Genomic DNA, 23,012 nt, shown 5'->3' with positions numbered 1-23,012 from the left:
ACGATCTACCCACCCAAAACATGACCTATCTTTATTATATTTATATTACATATATTTCTTCTAATAAAATATGTACTTTGATGTGCAACACTGTTGAAAAGAAAGTATTGGATGGTGGGTTTGAGCTTACTTAGCTAATCATTTTAATGTCAATCAATGAAGACACCTTAATTCAAGTAGCACATTCCAAAATATATATTATGAAGGCCTTTATAGTTGAAATATTTTAAGGTTTACCGTCCTGAGCAGCCTTTGATCTACTGGTAGATTGCGATCTACATTTTGGGCACTCCTGGTGTAAAAGAGTGGGTTTTTTTCCCATCTTTTTAGTTCTTGTTTCCAGTGTAATTGGTGTGCATATTGTTTTTGCACAGAGAAAATAAGGGAATGTTGAAAACATGAAGATATTTTATTGTATGTGCAAGGACAAATAATGGACCAGAGGGACTTCCATATGCAAGCATATGGACTGAATAGAAAAGCAAAACACTGTAATGTGTCATGCATTTATCTGTTCTATTTCCAAATAAAAATGTGAATTACTAAAAGAAAACAGTTCAAAATATGTGTTAAGTGTTTCATTTCTTGACACTCATAAGTAATATGCATCTTATTCTTACCACGGACAGCGTGATGGCTGGGACCTGCTGTGGCTTCCTGCTGATTCTGACTTTCATCTGAGAAAAGTTCCAAACATATTTTCTTGTGTACAATGCTTTAAGGGTTAGTGTTGAATTTGGAAACAGTCATGAGTGATATGCATTATTACCTGCACGTTCAGTAATTGCAGGTACCGGCAAGTGCTCCTGGCTGCTGTGCTGCGGATTGTTTTCTATGAAGGTTGAAAGAGTTATTGTAGAACTTTGGCCTGGTGTCTGCCACCTTTGGAAACAGCCCCAATAATAATTCTCTTACCAGTTGGAGATGGGTAGTTGGAGTCAGTTTTTCTCTCTTTCACGTGGGGCTCCAGAAATAACATGATGTCATAGAGGGCCCATTTGTGGGTGTCCCTCCCTTCACTGCCACTTTTTTTCTCCCGGAGGTTTTTCCTTGCCCTCATGAACTGAGCCCGGAGGTTGTTCCACTTTTCTCTGCACGTTTGTGCTGAAGTATAACAAATGGACACACAGGAAATGAGCTTTGTTGGGGCCTTTTTATAGATATGTACACTACACGCTGTTTACTCTGTATCAACAGGAATACAAGCAGAGTGGGCACCTTGATCAATATATAGGCTATTTTGTCAAATTCAGAAGAAGAAAATATCTATATATTAGGAAGATTACCTTAAGTAATGTAAAGGGTACATGACTTGGACATAGCCTAACTTGTACATCATTATCATCCTATATATATGATATATTATATGTATTATTATTTGCCCATTCTTCTGGTTAAATGGTATGGATGGATTTAATTTCTTTCTGATTCTATTAGATTTGAGACTCTCTTTATTTGTGGAAGAGCCATACGTGTAGGCATGGAGATGTCCTTAACAAAATACTTAAATCCTATATGAATAATGAATTATATTTGTGTCATTATATAGGCTACATACATTATGTAGCCTATAGTTTATTTGTTCATTCATTGTTCATCATCTGCGGTGATACAACAGCGGCATTGAAACAGCCAAGTGTTCTATCACGCGTGTAGGTAGGCTACAGGCCTAATGATATATGACAAAACTATTTTGAACTTTTCTTTAGGTCTATTGCGGGATTTTCCATGACACAAGCCTCCAATGAAGAATATCAATAACATTGTGTATTTCCACTATGTATGTCGCCAAATGCTAGAAATATTACACCTTATGAAGTTATGTATGCACTTCACTTCTATTTTGGAACAAATAGCAGAGGTGCCCACACTCTTGCTTGGTGCTCACCTATATATTCTATTACCCATATACGTGTAACGTTAGGCTCCATTTATCCTATATTTGACTTACCATCCACACCTAGGCAGACACCCATAGTGCGATATATAGCGTCGCGTTTTATTTTGTCATGATAGCCTGGGTCTTGTTTGACATATAGAGCGGGGTACTGGCTTGCCAAATGAATCAACCGTTCACTGAAAGACGCCATCCTCTTCTGAACAAACAAACCAACACACAGATCAGTGCTTAAATCTGGTACTGATTGTATAAATGACTGGAGACAGCCGTGCGTAATTTCATCATCATCATCATCATAACCTTTATTTAAGCGTGGAGTACAATTGAGGGGCAGGCCCTCATTTTCAATGTAGCCGAAATACAAAACACAACATTCAATACAGCAATATAAAATATATGAAATGGAAAACAGAAAGTATTCAAAAGTGAAAGAACTATAATAGATAGATGAGAATTAATCAAAACAGTTACATTGTTGAACAAAGGTGCTAGAAATCATTTCCCTGAATGTACCTATAGGGAAGGTATTTTTAGGGACTGCGATATCTTATTTGAGGTCTCCAAGTTGCGCACGGGTGACAGCTGTCACTCTCCAGTCGACTTTTCTGCGGAACTCTGGAGACTACAACTAAACTCCGCCTATTGGGATACAAAACAGCCCTTCTCTCCTATTTGTTGGTGGTCAAACCCCACCCTCTGTGCTGTGTGCATCACAGTGCATGTTGTGTGGAAGTAGCGCCTACAAGCAGCTGTACAGCAATTTCACGTGTTGCGACTGCCCCCCACACCCACACACAACACAAAGTTGTGTCCAACCACGTGACTCCCATCAGGAATGCATTGGAGCGGCCATGACACTTACAGATGCTGTACAGCGCTGGATCCAAATTGCTGGAAAGGTGTGTAGGCACCCTTGGGTGCCTACACACCTTTCCAGCACATGCTGTACAGCGCTGGATGGAATCTGTAAGTGTCATGGCCGCCCCAATGCAATCCTAATGGAAGTCATATGGTTTGTAGTCCACATTTTGGACTACAAGCAGCTGTATGGCATTTTCCTGTGTTTCGACTGCGCCCCTCCCCCGCACACAACACAATGTTGTGTCCAACCATGTGACTCCCATCTATTCCAACAGATTCCATCCAGCGCTGTACAGCATCTGTAAGTGTCATGGCCGCTCCAATGCATTCCTGATGGGAGTCACATGGTTTGACACAACATTGTGTTGTGTGCGGGGGAGGGGGGCAGTCGAAACACAGGAAAATGCCATACAGCTGCTTGTAGTCCAAAATGTGGACTACAAACCATATGACTTCCATTAGGATTGCATTGGGGCGGCCATGACACTTACAGATTCCATACAGCGCTGTACAGCATGTGCTGGAAAGGTGTGTATGCACCCTTAGGGTGCCTACACACCTTTCCAGCAATTTGGATCCAGCGCTGTACAGCATCTGTAAGTGTCATGGCCGCTCCAATGCATTCCTGATGGGAGTCACGTGGTTGGACACAACTTTGTGTTGTGTGTGGGTGTGGGGGGCAGTCGCAACACGTGAAATTGCTGTACAGCTGCTTGTAGGCGCTACTTCCACACAACATGCACTGTGATGCACACAGCACAGAGGGTGGGGTTTGACCACCAACAAATAGGAGAGAAGGGCTGTTTTGTATCCCAATAGGCGGAGTTTAGTTGTAGTCTCCAGAGTTCCGCAGAAAAGTCGACTGGAGAGTGACAGCTGTCACCCGTGCGCAACTTGGAGACCTCAAATAAGATATCGCAGTCCCTAAAAATACCTTCCCTATAGGTACATTCAGGGAAATGATTTCTAGCACCTTTGTTCAACAATGTAACTGTTTTGATTAATTCTCATCTATCTATTATAGTTCTTTCACTTTTGAATACTTTCTGTTTTCCATTTCATATATTTTATATTGCTGTATTGAATGTTGTGTTTTGTATTTCGGCTACATTGAAAATGAGGGCCTGCCCCTCAATTGTAGGCTACTCCACGCTTAAATAAAGGTTATGATGATGATGATGGTACAATCAGTACCAGATTTAAGCACTGATCGGTGTGTTGGTTTGTTTGTTCAGAAGAGGATGGCGTCCTTCAATGCACGTTTGATTCATTTGGCAAGCCAGTACCCAGGTTTATATGTAAAACAACATCGATTGTATTATGATAAAATCAAACGCGACGCCACATACATTGGACATAAGGTGTAATATTTCTAGCATTTGGCGACATACATAGTGGAAATACACAATGTTATTGATATTCTTCATTGGAGGCTTGTGTCATGGAAAATCACCGCAGACTGCAGCATATACGCAATAGAATGAATGAACAAATAAACTATAGGCTGCTACATAATGTAGGCTAGCCTACTTGACACAAATATAATTCATTATTCATATAGGATTAAAGTATTTTGTTAAGGACATCTCCATGCCTACACGTATGGCTCTTCCACAAATAAAGAGGGTCTCAAATCTAATAGAATCAGAAAGAAATTAAATCCAATTTCCATTCTCTACGGGCTTTTCAAAGCACATGCGCATTTACATCACCTATCAAAGTTATATAGCGACTCCACTAGGAGCGTATATATATATATAGGATGATAATGATGTACAATTTAGGCTATGTCCAAGTCATGTAGCCTACCCTTTACATTACTTACGGTAATTTTCCTAATATAGCCTATAGATATTATCTTCTTCTGAATTTTGGACAAAATAGCCTATATATTGATCAAGGTGCCCACTCTGCTTGTATTTTTTTTTTTACCTTATTTACAGATTGCTATTGAACACAGTGCCCTTTCAGTTCACAACGAACACATTACATTGTTTCAGCATCTTGTTTCAACATTTCAGCATGATCAATGATAAACAGTAAAGAATTGTTTCAGCAGTAATAACATAATTGTGGGCGGCGGAATTATTAGCTCTTAAAAGAGCCGTTGTGTTGGCACTGACAGTGCTGTCTGCCTCGGCAGCTATGGGCATCGCCATCTCGGCGGGCGCCGGGGCCGGTGTGGCGGCGGCCGTCAGCGGGGTCTTGACAGCGGGCGCTGGAGTCTGTGTGGCCGTTGGTGTGGCCACTGGGAGCGGGGTCGCGGCGGCGGCGGCGCCGCCGAAGTGGAGCATGGACTGGACGAATCTCTTCTTGGCTGGAGGAGGCTTCATCATATAGTAGTCGAATGGAAATAAAGCCTGTATTGTACTGAAATGCAACATTTATACTCTCTACCTGGCAGCAGAACAAAAGCCACCTTATTAGCATTTGAATTAATTATTAATTCCTCTCGCGAAGTTTCCGCGGCTGGTGTAGTGTATATACAGTGCATCCGAAAGTATTCACACCCCTTCACTTTTACCACATTTTGTTTTGTTACAGCCTCATTTCAAAATGGATTAAATTCGTTTTTTTCCTCATCAATCTACACACAATACCCCATAATGATGAAGTGAAAAAAGCTTTTTCAAATATTTAGTTAATTTATTAAAAATAAGAAACAGAAAAAACACATGTAGCCTATTGATTGATTGATTGATTGAAATATTTATTAACAGTTTGCAGAATTACAGTACATTTCAAGCACAAACTCAATACAAAAGCTGTTAACTGTGAGTGGACGACCCAATTAAGCATTACACTTGTTTCCAATAGGGTCCACAATGTTCAAATCATCAAAACATTTAGAGACGTACAGATAGACAATAGACAAATAGACACTTCTATATAGACAAGGAACAGATCATAATGGAGGTAAAGAGGGAAAATAAACATATACAGTGAGGGAAAAAGGGGGGGGGGGAATCGCGTTGAGCTCCGTTCATTTGATTTTTTCTTTGGAGGAGCTGCGTTAGGTCCCCAAGTCGGCTCCGTGGCCATACCTCGAGTTGGCTGTGTGGCCGCGACCATCTCTTTTGTTGTCCATGCGTCCGTGTTTTTGGGATTCAGATTTTACAGGGGCCAGTTTCGAATTGTAGCCATCCGTAAGTGCCCTTTGAGAGCGGTTTTGAAGGAGTCGAGGGATTCGCATGTCTTAATGACTGTTGGTAGGGCGTTCCACATTTTGGTGGCATAGGAGCGAAAAGAATTTAGTCCCTTGTTTGTGCCGAATCTGGGTTGAACATGGTTCGTTGCACTCCCTCTGGTGTTGTGGGTGTGGACTTCGTTAACATTAAGGAAGTAACTAGACATGTACATGGGTATCTTGGTGGTGTATCGAATCTTGTGGACCAGTCCCATTGCAAGATGCTGTACTCTGTCGTCGACCCTAAGCCATTCCAACCTGTCGAAGTGGGCAGGGGTGAGGTGGGTTCTGGGGGCGAGGCCAAGTAGGAGCCTGACCAGTTTGTTTTGGGAAGTCTGGAGCCTAGTTTTAAGGGCCTTTGAGGTGCTGTGGTACCAGGAGGTGCATGCATAGTCAAAGAAACCTTGTACAAGGGCTCCTGTTAATGTCTTCAAGGTGTTTTTGTCAACCAGTGAGGAGATCCTGTAAAGGAATCTTATACATAAGTGCACACTCTTGACTTAGTACTAAGTTGAGGCACCTTTGGCAGCAATTACAGCCGACTTTTTGGGAATGATCCTACAAGCTTAGCACAATTTGGGGTATTTCCCCCTTCTTCTCTGAAGATCCTCTCGAGCTTTGTCAGGTTAGACGGGGAGCGTCGCTGCACAGCTATTTTCAGGTCCTTCCAGAGATGCTCAATGGGGTTGAAGTCTGGGCTCTGGCTGGGTCACTCAAGGAGGATGCACAGGCATGAAGTCCTCAACCTTGGTGTCCCAGATGGCAGCTGCCACAGTGGACACAATGCCAGCCACAGTGGAGTGGCCAACCCGGAAGCCTTTGGAGATGGAGTGATAGTCTTTCTCAGTGGCAAGATATCTGAAAAAATAGGACAATAATCGTATATAGGATGTGTAATCATAATGGCACTGTAATAGTGGCCCTGGAGAAGAATGAAATGTGAATGATGAATGAATTTGTTTTTTTCCCATGCCCGTATCACCAACATTAAACCTTTTATTTTATATATATATATCGGTTTATGCACAATGCATCTGCAATATATGATAGTTTTTTTGTATTACAGAAGCAAATGGGCTTGTCCACGACAGTCAAATGTTTGGATTAGGATCTGTATGCGAATACAACTGCTTTTAAAGTGATTTCTGTAACATTTAAACCACACAAATGTAACACTAGAACGGCGGAGCGGTCCTACTGACCGAAAAATGCGCAAATGGCTTCTCCCCCCAATTCCTCACCCATTCTCCTGCAGCAGTTCACACCTTGCATTGTTCCAGATAATGAGTCATTTGCATTCTACTTCCACAAGTGGCCTGTAACTTATACATTACGAATGTAATGATAGTTAGACTAAAATAGACTAAATGTTGTTTTATAGTTCTATTTGAACGAATCATTGGAGCGAGAATGCTTGCCGATGTGTTCTTTTTTTCTCTCTCCCTCTCACTGAGAGAGAGTCAAAGAGTTACAAACACATCTTTAGGCTTTACATATGGGGACCCTCGGTACAAATTCATAGTAATGTGTGATCCATGACATGAACACGTTTGAGAACCGCTGCTTTACATTAACAATAATTATATAAAAAGCCAGTTGAACAGCCGAGCTACACCAGGCTTTTCAAAGCGTGCGTAATGTTCTCTCTCTCGCGCTCTCTCCAACATGCATGATCTCCACATTAATAGCCGATGTACTAATCACATGTGATCTTTCATCCTCTCACCCATTTACATTCCTGTTGCTATTGTTATTTCCAGTTTACAGTAACACATTTAAATCAACCTGGCATTCCTTGCTGCATATCTTAGTTGATTGGTGAGTTTGAGTTTGTTAGCCAGCGATGAATTAGCTCTGATCCATATTGCGTTGCCCAACGCATTAGAGCTGTGTGGGTGGGCTGGGGCACAATCTCCCCGGCTCCCCGGCTCTCTTCTCCTCCGCCATGCGAACTCTCTCCTGCTCATTCACCTCAATCTCCTGGTCAGAAGCACTCTCTCCCGCTTCTCCCTCTCCTCGCCACCAACAATTCCAGGACAAAAGCCCTCTTTCTCCAGTAATACTCTCCAACAATACATCGCTACTACCACCACCATAGAGTATGCTTCACAAAAAACTACACGCAAAGAAACGTGGGTCTGTTGATTTCCGCATTCCGCTCTAGCGCACCGCCCACTTCCCCCAAAGCCTAAGGGGAAATGAAGTCAAATAGGGAGGCACGCTGGAAGCACGTCCATGACACTTCCAGCGCTGTACAGCATCTGTTGGAAAGGTGTGTACGTGCGTACACACTTTTCCAATGAGCAGGAGAGAGTTCGCATGGCGGAGGAGAAGAGAGCCGGGGAGCCGGGGAGATTGTGCCCCAGCCCACCCACACAGCTCTAATGCGTTGGGCAACGCAATATGGATCAGAGCTAATTCATCGCTGGCTAACAAACTCAAACTCACCAATCAACTAAGATATGCAGCAAGGAATGCCAGGTTGATTTAAATGTGTTACTGTAAACTGGAAATAAATATTTCAATCAATCAATCAATCAATAGGCTACATGTGTTTTTTCTGTTTCTTATTTTTAATAAATTAACTAAATATTTGAAAAAGCTTTTTTCACTTCATCATTATGGGGTATTGTGTGTAGATTGATGAGGAAAAAAACGAATTTAATCCATTTTGAAATGAGGCTGTAACAAAACAAAATGTGGTAAAAGTGAAGGGGTGTGAATACTTTCGGATGCACTGTATATACACTACACCAGCCGCGGAAACTTCGCGAGAGGAATTAATAATTAATTCAAATGCTAATAAGGTGGCTTTTGTTCTGCTGCCAGGTAGAGAGTATAAATGTTGCATTTCAGTACAATACAGGCTTTATTTCCATTCGACTACTATATGATGAAGCCTCCTCCAGCCAAGAAGAGATTCGTCCAGTCCATGCTCCACTTCGGCGGCGCCGCCGCCGCCGCGACCCCGCTCCCAGTGGCCACACCAACGGCCACACAGACTCCAGCGCCCGCTGTCAAGACCCCGCTGACGGCCGCCGCCACACCGGCCCCGGCGCCCGCCGAGATGGCGATGCCCATAGCTGCCGAGGCAGACAGCACTGTCAGTGCCAACACAACGGCTCTTTTAAGAGCTAATAATTCCGCCGCCCACAATTATGTTATTACTGCTGAAACAATTCTTTACTGTTTATCATTGATCATGCTGAAATGTTGAAACAAGATGCTGAAACAATGTAATGTGTTCGTTGTGAACTGAAAGGGCACTGTGTTCAATAGCAATCTGTAAATAAGGTAAAAAAAAAAATACAAGCAGAGTGGGCACCTTGATCAATATATAGGCTATTTTGTCCAAAATTCAGAAGAAGATAATATCTATAGGCTATATTAGGAAAATTACCGTAAGTAATGTAAAGGGTACATGACTTGGACATAGCCTAAATTGTACATCATTATCATCCTATATATATATATACGCTCCTAGTGGAGTCGCTATATAACTTTGATAGGTGATGTAAATGCGCATGTGCTTTGAAAAGCCCGTAGAGAATGGAAATTGGATTTAATTTCTTTCTGATTCTATTAGATTTGAGACCCTCTTTATTTGTGGAAGAGCCATACGTGTAGGCATGGAGATGTCCTTAACAAAATACTTTAATCCTATATGAATAATCTGTTGGAAAGGTGTGTACGCACCCGTGCGTACACACCTTTCCAACAGATTCCATCCAGCGCTGTACAGCATCTGTAAGTGTCATGGCCGCTCCAATGCATTCCTGATGGGAGTCACATGGTTGGACACAACATTGTGTTGTGTGCGGGGGAGGGGGGCAGTCGAAACACAGGAAAATGCCATACAGCTGCTTGTAGTCCAAAATGTGGACTACAAACCATATGACTTCCATTAGGATTGCATTGGGGCGGCCATGACACTTACAGATTCCATCCAGCGCTGTACAGCATGTGCTGGAAAGGTGTGTAGGCACCCTTACTCAGTACAGTAAAGTACTCGGCCTGAACAAAGATATTTTTTTTAGATAAAAAAATCGGTATCGTAAAAAAAAATGCTATATTGTGAGTATGTCGTTATCGTTATAAAACAAATTCTATATTGTGAAATGAGATTTTGTCATATCGCCCAGCCCTTGATTCAGTCCAAAAAACCCACTTTTTCTAGTTATGGATCTGTCACTATATTGTCTTTCCTTTCTTGTGTTTTTTATTTTTTATTTTATTGATTTATTAGAGAATGTCACAGGACACCTCAGAATCAGTCTCAAGACTAAATAAACAACTACACTTTAGAAACGAGCCCAAATAAACAACTACACTTTAGAAACAAGCCCAAATAAACAACTACACTTTAGAAACAAGCCCAAATAAGCAACTACACTTTAGAAACAAGACCAAATAAACAACTACACTTTAGAAACAAGACCAAATAAACAACTACACTTTAGAAACAAGACCAAATAAACAACTACACTTTAGAAACAAGCCCAAATAAGCAACTACACTTTAGAAACAAGACCAAATAAACAACTACACTTTAGAAACAAGACCATATAAGCAATTACACTTTAGAAACAAGACCAAATAAGCTACTACACTTTAGAAACAAGACCAAATAAACAACTACACTTTAGAAACAAGCCCAAATAAACACTACACTTTAGAAACAAGCCCAAATAAACAACTACACTTTAGAAACAAGCCCAAATAAACAATTACACTTTAGAAACAAGACCAAATAAACAACTACACTTTAGAAACAAGCCCAAATAAACAATTACACTTTAGAAACAAGACCAAATAAACAACTACACTTTAGAAACAAGACCAAATAAACAACTACACTTTAGAAACAAGACCAAATAAGCAACTACACTTTAGAAACAAGACCAAATAAGCTACTACACTTTAGAAACAAGCCCAAATAAACAACTACACTTTAGAAACAAGACCAAATAAACAACTACACTTTAGAAACAAGACCAAATAAACAACTACACTTTAGAAACAAGCCCAACTAAGCAACTACACGTTAGAAACAAGTGTCGTATCTGGACAATAATTCTATAACTATAATCATATTATAATCAAACTACATGTCTGGGCTAAAGTCAATTGTCTGTATGTCTGTCTGAAAGCAGCCACAGTCGAGTAGCCTACTCTGCATTGTGACAGTTAGTCTCAGAGGCCTGTCTTTGATATCCAAAGTCAAGGTGTCGTTGGCCTGTTTTACATGCCTTTTGTTAGCATGCTATTGTTTCAACCAAGAGGTCAATTGATTAAATCTCAGACGTCACTCTGTATGCATCTCAATGCCATTTGTATGTAAAGTTTCAAACCCTCCCAGAGACCCCAATGTTTGATGTGAGACTGCATATACTCATCTGGAAATGCAATGTTAGGGGGGCTGGTTGGGGCAGGCTGACGAGGGTCAGTCTGTTGGTAGCTCCCGTGGCACAGCATGGCCACGGGGAAACTCTGCTGTTCTTGGTTTTGGTCTGCAATAAATACATCCATGGATCTTCAGTTCACATCTCTCTGCGTGTTTTTCCATCCGATCGTCTGAGGCTTTGATGCCGAATACTCTTCGTCCTCTTTTGTCTATTTTGTCTAAGTTGTCGTTAGTGTATGGTTATTATAATTTATACGACACAAGCCCAAATAAGCAACTACACTTTAGAAACAAGACCAAATAAACAACTACACTTTAGAAACAAGCCCAAATAAGCAACTACACTTTAGAAACAAGACCAAATAAACAACTACACTTTAGAAACAAGACCAAATAAGCTACTACACTTTAGAAACAAGACCAAATAAGGTACTACACTTTAGAAACAAGACCAAATAAACAACTACACTTTAGAAACAAGACCAAATAAGCTACTACACTTTAGAAACAAGACCAAATAAACAACTACACTTCAGAAACAAGACCAAATAAGCAACTACACTTTAGAAACAAGACCAAATAAACAACTACACTTTAGAAACAAGCCCAAATAAATAACTAGGGGCCTACACTTTGGAAAGAAGCCCCCTAAAAACGCTACCCGCTACTACGAAATAAAGGGGCGTCGGTTCCCTCCAGGGGGGGAGGGGGGTAGTGCGAGGGGATACTTTATTTCAATTGTAATGGAAACTGTATATTTGTTGATGTGGTGTAGTATCGGGCTGGGATAAAGATGTCATCGAGATCCGGCTCATACCGCCTCCCTCTGGCCATCCGGGGCGCCTGATGGAGGGGAAAGGAACTGGTCTCTATTAGGGCTGACCTCGATTAGTCGAATAGTCGACTAATCGATCGGAACGGGTCTCAGTCGACTGACCACCTCATAGTCGACTAAAAAAAAAAAAAAAAAAAAAAAAACTTTTTTTTTTTTTTTTTTTTTTTGCCCCAAAAAAATGTATATAAAAATACAATATTTACAAAAATATACAAAAATATTGTATTATTCCACTAGGTCTGTGGGGGACATAAACACATTTGAACATTCTGACTGTTCAAATCTCCAATGTGCATCTGGAGTGTGTCTGCCTGTGTGGCAATGTGCCACTGCCTGTGACTTGAATCGCACAGTGTGCTGGCCTGATAGACTCCAGAATCTCAATCTCACCTGCTGTGCTCAATCTGGCTAATGACAAGCCTCTCAGTTGTTAAAAAGAAAGATTTGAACAGTCAGAATGTTCAAATGTGTTTATGTCCCCCACAGACCTAGTGGAATAATACAATATTTTTGTATATTTTTGTAAATATTGTATTTTTATATAAAAAAAAATTGGGGCAAAAAAAAAAAAAAAAAAAAAAACGTTTTTTTTTTTTTTTTTTTTTTTCTTTTTTGCCTAGTCGACTATTAGTCGACTAACAGCTAATTTATTCATCTATCAGTCGACTATACAAATCCTTAGTCGGGGACAGCCCTAGTCTCTATACTGCCTCCCTCTGGCCAGCCGGGGCGCCTGATGGAGGGGAAAGGAATAACTGCTTGGAATAACGTGTTCGCGTTCCTTCCACGAGCTGCGTTTCCAACTGGGGAAACTCCCTCTCCTGTCGGGTGAAAAGAAGGGGCTTTGGACTCCTCATGCATAGAAGGAAGCATGAGGTCAGTTCAGGGTCAGCATGGGGCATGTTAACATCTCGTCTTCAGTCAGTTGCCTCAGCTTGTGTATGCGCATGTGCGCGTGTGTGTGCGAGTGTGTGCATGTGCACATGTGCATGTGTTCATAATAGATGTGTGGTGCATTAACCCATTCTGACCTGAGATCAGATTCTATAAATGTCTTCTACATCCTGACAGTTTTCTGAAAAAGCTATGTTTCTATGTCGGTCGTTCTTCGATTTTTCAAAAATAGCAGACCTACAAGCTCGTAGACCTGCTATGTTTCAATTGCTGAATTATAACATAATGTTTAAAACACCAAAAGGGCCCAGAATGGGTTAATTCTTCATGTCTTCATTCTGTGTCCTCAACAGAGAGAGTCACACATCCAGAGCTATCCATCGTGGCACCATGTGACTCCAACTCCAGCAGCTGCACGCTGCAGTGCAGCGTATTGGGAGACGTCACAGAGTGGGGCGTGGTCGTCTATCGATGGAGGTTCCACGGTGAGAAATGGACTCGACCCAAACCCAACGAGACCAGGATCTACAACGATGAGGAATGGATCGGACCCGACTCCCGGACGGTGACGATCAGCAACGACGAGAAATGGAGAAAAGCTAAAAGAATATCCTGTGCGATAAAGAACCGCTTCAGTGTGGAGCAGAGCGAGGCTGTAGACAACCCGCTTTACAGAGGTACGAATAGTTTAGTGTGTGTGTGTGTGTGTGTGTGTGTGTGTGTGTGTGTGTGTGTGTGTGTGTGTGTGTGTGTGTGCGTGCGCGTGCGCGTGCGCGTGTGCAAGGGTTATTTCCGATTTTTGGCTTTTACTTTATATCCCATAGCCTGGATGTATGTAATCCCATTGCCCAGGGGTTCTGTCCATCTCTTCTCCCATTTGCCAGCCATGCCAGTGGTTATGAAATTGCGGTTTGGGGACCCCCAAGGGGTCCTTGAGGGGTTGCTAGGGGGACTATCATTATTGAATCCTATTGTCTGGGCTTCAAACAGCCATAACTCCAGTTTGCAGCATGCTAAAGGTCCCAAACCTGGTGGGTGGGTTAGTAGGAATTATTGTTTTTTAAAGTGGAAAGCCGTACGGACTTCCACTTTCATGAAACTATAATTCCTACTTCCGGTTTGTCGGATTGACTTGAAACTCCTCCCACAACTCTATGAGGGGGGGTGGAGCAAGATGGTGCAACCAGGACGTGAATCTGTTCACTTCCTGTTTTACTAGGAAGCATTCGCAGGGGAATTAATTTTTTTTCAGAGATTTTCTTTTCTATTTATGTTTTATATTTCTGTCTTTCAGCTCCTAAAGGACCACCAGGCAGATTAAGACGTGGGTTTATTGTTACTCTCTCCATGTACGCAGTAGCACTGGCAACTTTAATCTGGAACAAGAAACCTTGTGAGTCTTTCATTTATTTTTAACTATATTTATTTACAATCTATATTGATATAAATCCATCCATCTCTGTGTCATTATGTGAAGACGAGAATGATCCTATAGAGTCTCCTCAGTCCTCACTGACAAATCACTGTCTCACATCTCACTGACCAATCACTGTCTCACATCTCACTGACCAATCACTGTCTCACATCTCACTGACCAATCACTGTGTCACATCTCACTGACCAATCACTGTGTCACATCTCACTGACCAATCACTGTCTCACATCTCAGCTTTGACAGGAGAAGAGAAGGAAAGACGAGGGAGGAAGAGGGCCGCCAAACTGAGAGGTAAGGAAATGGTCTCTTCACCCGTCACATCACTGACTATGAAAAGCAGCTTCAACACAACATGAACAGCACATATCTGAGTGTAGATTTGGGCACACAGTCTGAGGTCGTGTTTGAAAACGTCTTCGCTCCGCTCTACAATGTAGACATCGAAAGAACAGACATCCACAGCCATCATGAGGTCAGACAGATGGAGTTGAAGAAGGCAAGAGACGAAATCCAACTGGTTCAGATGTTCAAAGACCTTTCTGGACGAATCATAAGAACAGTGCTGACCGTTGGCTGTGCAGGAATTGGGAAAACGATCCTCGTACACAAATTTATGTTCGACTGGGCCAAGAAATGTTTCCCCCAAGACCCACACCTCGTGTTCCCGCTCAAGTTTCGCCAGTTAAATATGCTCAAGGGACAGAAGTTTACTTTGGCACAGCTAATTCACCGCTGCATCGTGGAAACCAGATTTATCGAGGAAGACGTTCTTAATCATATCTTCACTAAATTGCAGAAGTCAAGAAACTACAACGACGTCCCCTTTAAAGTCATGTTTGTTCTGGATGGTTATGATGAAAAAAAAATCAAGTTTGATTTCAAAACAGAAATTGGCCTCATGAATGTCAACAACTCTTACCCAGTGGAAGATCTCCTTTTAAACCTCATCAAGGGAGAGCTCCTCCCCTCTGCTCGCATCTGGATAACCTCGCGACCTGTAGCAGCCAATTAGATCCCTAAGGAGTTTGTAAACAGGATGACAGAAGTACGAGGGTTCATCAGAGATGACCAGAAGAAGGAGTTCTTCCAGAAGACGTTCAGTGATGAGACCCAGGCCAGCTCAATCCTCTCACAGATCAAAGAATCAAAGATCCTCCTCACCATGTGTGAAATCCCAGTCTTCTGTTGGATCCTTGCTACCTTTGTGAAGAACATGGTGAAGAACATGGGGACGACAGTCAGGCTGCCCAAAACCCTGGTTGAGCTGTTCTGCCACTTCCTGATGGGTGAGATACTGCGGGAGAATCCTGCACTAGGCGAGGCAGACAGCGGGAAGCTCATAAAGGATGCAGGGAAAGTTCTTCTGAAGCTGGGCAAGCTGGCGTTTCACCAACTGGTCAAAGGCAACATCATTTTCTATAAGGAGGACCTGAAGGCGTGTGGTCTTGATGTGAACAAGGACTTGAACAACCTGGGCTTTTGCACAACCTTCTTAAAAAAAGACGGTTTGTTCTTCCACAAAACGGTCTACTGCTTCATTCATCTGAGCTTCCAGGAGTTTCTGGCTGCAGTCTACCTGTCCCACTGTTTCACTCAGAGGAACAAGAGGCAAATGTTCACAAAGAGAAACAAGAACATTGAGGTCCTGAAAGCATTCCTGATAGACAGCCGTTTCGACAGTGACAGTTCCCTGTCTGACTTCCTGAAGACTGCTATGAAGAAAACCCTGCAGAGTGAGAGTGGACAACTGGACCTCTTTGTCCGCTTCCTTCATGGTCTCTCACTGCAGTCCAACCAGAGTCTGTTAGGAGGTCTGCTGGGTAAGACAGAGAACAGTCCAGAGGAGATCCAGAGAGTCATCGACAACCTGAAGGAGATGAATGATCGTGATGCCTCTCCTGACAGATGTATCAACATCTTCCACTGTCTGATGGAGATGAACGACCTGTCAGTCAGTCGGGGGATCCAACAGTACCTGGAGTCAGAGAGCAGCTCAGGGAAGGAACTCACTGTGCCCCAGTGTTCAGCTCTGGCCGTCATGCTGCAGATGTCAGAGGAGGTTCTGGAGGAGTTGGACCTGCAGAAATACAACACATCAAAGGAGGGGCGACGGAGACTGATCCCAGCTGTGAAGAACTGCAAATCAGCCAGGTTAATAGTGTGGATGTTAACATGTTAGATCACTATATACTTAATTCAGAGAGAGAGAGACCCCCGCCTCACTTCATATTTATATATATATATATATACTAGCCCTTACCCTATCCCCCCCTTGTGGCCGCGGGGGGTACTGCGCCCTGGGTGCATTTTCGCATTTTTAATTCACTAATAAATTTATTATTAATTCATAATTTGTTAAATTGGAAAAAAATATTATTATGGTGAATGTTATTATGGTGCCTGTGTGAAAAGTGGGAGCGATTGGTGCAGGTGGTGAGGAGATACGGCAGTCACAGTGACACACAGACAGACACACATTCAGACAGACATTGGCTTAATTATAGTATGATATGATATGATGATTAGTATTGCAATCCAATTCAAGTGTGATTTGTGTTTAGTATACTAGCCCTTACCCGTTGTGAGACATTTGCCAACCCCCCCCCCCCCCTTGTGGCCGCAGGGGGTACTGCGCCCGGGTGCGTTTTCACATTTTTTATTCACTAATAAATTCATTATTAATCATTAATGTGTCAAATCGAAAAAAGGGCTTCGTTAAGACCTCGATATTATTATGGTCAATGCCTGTGTGAAAAGTGATTGGGAGTGATTGGTGCAGGCGGTGAGGAGCTACGGCAGTCACAGTGACACACACTCAGACATTGACTGAATTATAGTATGATATGATGATAGTATGATTTAGTGATATCAGGGTGATTTTGCCATGGCATGCGATCGTACAGACTGTTCATCTGTTGACAGAACATTTCTTCACTTCACTGCCATAGAGTGGAACAACAGCAGCGAGTTGGGATCGTTTAAATTATTTAATGTTTGTATTACAATCAAATGACAACAGTGGAAAGTTATGAGCACATTTAAATTAAATATGTGTTTCTCACTGCCGCTATTTGCTTAGCTAGAAAAGTATCCAAACACACACACATTTCAGACAGCACCACAGGGAACCTCCTTGACAGTGAACGTGGTCTGTTCTGTTTTGATCATCTCTGATTTTACATTTAATTTGTAATTACAGACTTGTTGACTGTGACCTCGGAGAGGAACACGTTGAAGTTGTGGCTTCAGCTCTCGGCTCCAATCCGTCCCATTTGAGAGAACTGGACCTGAGTGGAAACGTCTTGAAGGATTCTGAACTGGATCTCATCTGTGCTGCACTGAAGAGCCCAAACTGTTGTCTGGAGACTCTCAGGTCAGATTCATTTAACATTTCTATTTGTATTTGGTTAAGTAAAGTTCTGTTATAGTAAGTGATTATAATGTAGTTATGATGGTGGTAGTATTTGAAGAGTGTGGATGAGGTTAATATCATGGTAACTCACACTGACCATAATATTGATAAGATACAGTGACTAATGTATGTAGTCTTTATGCTGAGATACCACATTTAAAACCTAAACACCTCTGAGTGGTTCAATGTGTTATGTTGTCAGAGTGTCATCCCCTAGTTTTGAATATTTATATTAACTATTCTGCTGCTATCTACGTTTATAAAAGTAGCGAGGCTAACGGTACCTAATGGTGCTAACTACGCGTACAGTATGTGTGGAGACAACTGTATACTCCATAAATATGAAAGCGTAGTAGCACAGCTTACTTTATAATTAACCCATTTTGGGCGGGTACCGCTTTTGGTGTTTTAACTAAGCATTATGTCATACTTTAGCTATTGAAAAATAGCAGATCTACAAGCTCATAGAGTTCCACTGAGTGGCGCGCTACGAGCTTGTAGGTCTGCTATTTTTGAAAAATCGTGAAAAGGCAACACAAATCTTTGAATATATATATTGTTTCAGAAGACTTTTTTTTATTTCGACGTCAGGCCTAAATGGGTTAAACATTATGTTATAATTTAGCTATTGAAAAATAGCAGATCTACAAGCTCATAGCGCGCCACAGAGTGGCGTGCTACGAGCTTGTAGGTCTGCTATTTTTGAAAAATCGTTAAAATATTGCGCAAATCATTGAATATATATTTCCGAGCAAACATTTTTAACTAAAATATTTGCTTCTGGGGGGTCCCTGGAACTACATATTTTCAGATGGGGGTGTTACGACTGGGGTCGTATTCTTATACTTATTCTTATACTGTGATGTGGTCCTATATGCTGTGACATGTCTTTCTGCCCTGGTGTGGAGTGGTGCGCGCGCCCCCCGTGCATCGCCCAGATGAAGATGGCATAGTGGGCCTGGGCGTGATTGAGGATGCAGAGCGCGGTGGACAGCTGTGATTGGCGGAGGAGGCCTGAGTCCCACAAGACACCTCAGTCAGTGGCTAACGAGGGTGGCCTTTCCCCTACATAAGAGAGGAGCAGAGGAGAGTGCGGCACGCAGGGGACAGACCTGTCTTCCTCGGCTCCCAACCGGCCACCGCCCTTCCTTATGTTTTGCTACTCTGAGTTTTGTTGCGTTGTGTCCAAACCTTTATCGGAGATTTTGAGTTAAAGTCCTGTTTTTCGTTAAGGAGGTAAGCCCCATGTGTTTTGTTTTGTTAGGGAAGATTATTTTGTTTCTAGTTATTTTCTTATTTAATTTATCCGTTGCCCTAAACCCCTTTACCTCTGTTGTAAATATCATTTCCGTTAATAAACCTATATTTGCTTTTCAACCTTTGTTCGAGTGGCTGCTTGGGAGTTGGGGAAGGCGGGAGCGTCATATTTCGTGTTGGGTACCAGATCCCCTAGACTGGTGCATAACAGGGGGGTCCGTGGCCCAATAGAGAGAATTCTTGGGGTCCTTGACATGAAAAAGGTTGAGCACCACTGACATAGAAACATGGGTTTTTCAGAAAAATGTTAGGATTTAGAAGCCTTTTTTTAATCGACCTCAATCCAAAATGGGCCAATAGCGTATCTGTGCTTGCTCAGTATGAAGAAAGTGTCCAGAGATATGAGGGACTGAGACAGACTATCCTTCAGTAGACAGGCTTTTATTTACGTTCACATCGGCAGAGTAGAGAGAGAAAGACGGACGGACTTGTAGACTCGTGTGTGTGTGTGTGTGTGTGTGTGTGTGTGTGTGTGTGTGTGTGTGTGTGTGTGTGTGTGTGTGTGTGTGTGTGTGTGTGTTTGTTGTGTGTTCGTTCTACAAGTGAAAGCAACAGAGGGGTATTATTAGACAAAGTCTGATTAAATAAATAAAAAGCTGCTGTAAAACATGTACATATAAAAACCCAGACTATTTTATTATCAGAATTGGATCACCCTCCCTTGGACTCTAAATACTATTAGCTCACCCTCCCTTAGACTCTAAATACTATTAGCTCACCCTCCTTTAGACTCTAAATACTATTAGCTCACCCTCCCTTAGACTCTAAATACTATTAGCTCACCCTCCCTTAGACTCTAAATACTATTAGCTCACCCTCCCTTAGACTCTAAATACTATTAGCTCACCCTCCCTTAGATTCCGGTTTTCATACATAAATGCAGCTCAAAGTGCTTCACAGGGCAGGACACAAAACAAAACTCAACTAAAAGCAAGGGTGAAGAGGTGAGTCTTGAGTTGAGATTAAAAAATGTCTACAGAGGGTGCGTGTCTGAGCTCGAATGGAAGTTTATTCCAGGCTGTTGGGCCATAGAAGCAAAAAGCTGCCTCACCATACTTTTTTGTGCACATTCTTTTAGGCACTTCAAGTAGGCCAGCATTGGAGGACCTGAGGGGGCGGCTAGGGACATATCTAGGTAGGCAGTCATGGAGGTACGGAGGTGCAAGACCATTGAGAGCTTTATAGACAAGTAACAGAATTTTAAAGTCAATCCTGAAAACAACCGGAAGCCAGTGCAGTGATGCCAAAACTGGAGTAATATGTTCTCTCATCTTAGTTCTAGTTAAAACTCTAGCTGCTGCATTTTGGACAAGTTGTAATCTGTCAGTCGTTTTCTTAGGGAGTCCTGAAAAGAGTGCATTGCAGTAGTCAAGCCGAGAAAAAACAAAGGCGTGGATTAGCGTTTTTGCATCGTCCAAGGACAAATAGGCTCTGATTCGTGCAATATTTCTAAGGTGAAAAAAGGCAATCTTGGTAACATGATTAATGTGTGAATTAAAATTCAATTCAGAATCAATAATAACCCCCAGGTTATTTACTGTACTGTTACTTTCTACAGTCAGGTTGCCAAGTCTGCTAATTATTGATTATTTTTGCTCGCTAGAACCGATTATGAGAACTTCTGTCTTATCCTCATTTAGCTTGAGAAAGTTCTCACTCATCCAACATTTGATGCTAGACAGACAGGTCAACAGCGGGTCTAAAGCACAGGGATTGTCTGGGGCCACAGAAATATATAGTTGGGTATCATCAGCATAGAAATGAAAATTGACTCCGTGATTGGTAATGAGTTCACCCAATGGCAGAATGTACAAGGAGAACAGCAGAGGACCAAGAATCGAGCCTTGTGGGACACCAGAACTGATGTCATGTTTGTCTGAGTCAAACTCGGCTAGATTGACAAAGTAACTTCTGTTTGAAAGGTAGGAGGAGAACCAGGACAGGGCCGTACCAGACAGGCCTATCCAGTGCTCCAGACGCTGTATTAAAATTGAATGATCAATCGTGTCAAATGCAGCCATTAAATCTAGAAGTAAGAGAGCGGATACATGTTTCTAGTCAGCAGACACCCTAAGATCATTCATTACTTTTACAAGTGCTGTTTCTGTGCTGTGACTTTTCCTAAAGCCAGATTGGAATTTGTTGTGCACATTATTGTTCTGTAGAAATACATCCAATTGATGAGAGATGCATTTTTCTAAAACCTTGCCCAGAAAGGGTAGATTTGAAATGGGTCGATAGTTACCCAAAACAGAGGGATCCAGATTATGTTTCTTTAGTAGGGGCCTAACTACGGCCGTCTTCAGTGAGTCTGGGAAGACGCCTGATTGTATAGAGCTGTTTACAATTTTTAGGATATCTCCAATCACACTGTCTAAGACCTCTTTGAGAAAGGTGGTGGGAATTGTATCCAATGAACAGGAGGAAGATGTCATCTGTGATATGGTTTTGCGGAGTTCGTCTTCATCAATTGCGCAAAACGATAATAGGCTCCCCCTGGAGAGATCTACCCTGGGACCGTTAGCTGCTGTTTGAAGGTTTGCACTAGCAACAGCACCATTCAAAATATCAGCTCTAATGTTAAAGATTTTGTTATCAAAAAAGCATGCAAACTCATTACACTTAGCTTTAGAGGCCGGGAATGACTGCTTGTAGGACTGGGGGGGGGGGGGGGGGGGGGTTTAAAAGTCGATCAATGGTAGAGAATAGGACTCTGGCATTTTTCTTGTTCTCGTTAATAATGCCAGAGAAATATGCCTGCCTTGCTAGACGCAGGGCTTTGTTATAGGCGACTGTTGACTTTTTAAGAATCTCTAGGTGGGTGGTGAGTTCATTTTTTCTCCAAGCTCGCTCAGCTCTACGACATTCTTGCTTCAGTGAGCGTGTATGCTCATTTAACCAGTGCGTCACTCTGGTGTTATGTTTCTTTTTTGTTTTCAAAGGAGCCACTATATCAAGAGCTGACTCTAGTTTAAGATTATATTTGAACCATATCATTTACTGGGGGAGTATCGGGCAGGGGGGGGCCCAGATGACGAGGGAACTCGTCAGCTGCAGAAGAGCTAAAAAAACGCTTTGTTATGGTATATTCAGTGATGTTTTCCTCTAGATCAGAGACAGTCATATTAAAACACAGCAAATAGTGGTCTGATAGCTCAGGCCTTTCAATAGTCCTTTCCACAGTGATGTTCATCCCTCTAGAAATCACCAGGTCCAGAGTGTGCCCATGTTTATGTGTAGGCCCAACAACATGTTGGATAAACTCAAAGGAGTGCAATAACTCTAAGAAACCCATAGCCACAGCATCTGTAGCATCATCCAGGTGCAGATTAAGATCACCTGAGATAAGAGTTCTGTCATAGTTAGTGGAGCAGATAGATAAAAGTTCTGATATTTCTGTTAGAAATATTGCTTTACTGCATTTTGGCGGGCGATAAATGCTAATCATTGGCATAGAGGATTTACCAAGTAATATAGTGGCCTGGTATTCAAAGGATGTAAAGCTGCCCAGGGTCAGAGCCTTGAATTTTAATGTGTCTGAAACAATTATTGCCAGTCCACCTTTCTTAGCCTCGCGAACAGAGTGAATGAAACTGTAGTTTGGGGGACAGGCTGGCGCTAGGAGAAAAGCTCCATCCGAGCCAAGCCATGTCTCTGTTAGAAAGATTATATCTAGCTTCTCTTTACAGATTATATCATTTACAGAGGAGGACTTATTTGTTAGTGACCTGATGTTAAACAAGGCAAGGTTAAGCTTGTTATCACAT

The 23,012-nt window shown here is 42.1% G+C and overlaps 1 protein-coding gene across 1 annotated transcript in view; it reads left to right on the top strand.

The window, feature by feature from the left end:
• The window catches only part of LOC310874104 (protein NLRC3-like), a gene marked incomplete at its 3' end in the record, with an annotated part of 86,680 nt that extends 67,752 nt beyond the window's left edge, over positions 1-18,928 (top strand). Inside the window, exons 2-4 of the mRNA XM_083786779.1 lie at positions 16,576-16,667; positions 17,716-17,873; positions 18,837-18,928. Coding sequence (XP_083642905.1) covers positions 16,576-16,667; positions 17,716-17,873; positions 18,837-18,928 — 342 coding nt within the window. The remainder of the gene's footprint in view (positions 1-16,575; positions 16,668-17,715; positions 17,874-18,836) is intronic.
• Positions 18,929-23,012: the final 4,084 nt, after the last annotated feature.

Source organism: Protomyctophum parallelum (genome assembly GCF_964188405.1).
Source record: "Protomyctophum parallelum genome assembly, chromosome: 17".
In the NCBI taxonomy this organism is placed as follows: Eukaryota; Metazoa; Chordata; class Actinopteri; order Myctophiformes; family Myctophidae; genus Protomyctophum; species Protomyctophum parallelum.
This window is presented reverse-complemented; position numbering and strand designations above follow the sequence as displayed.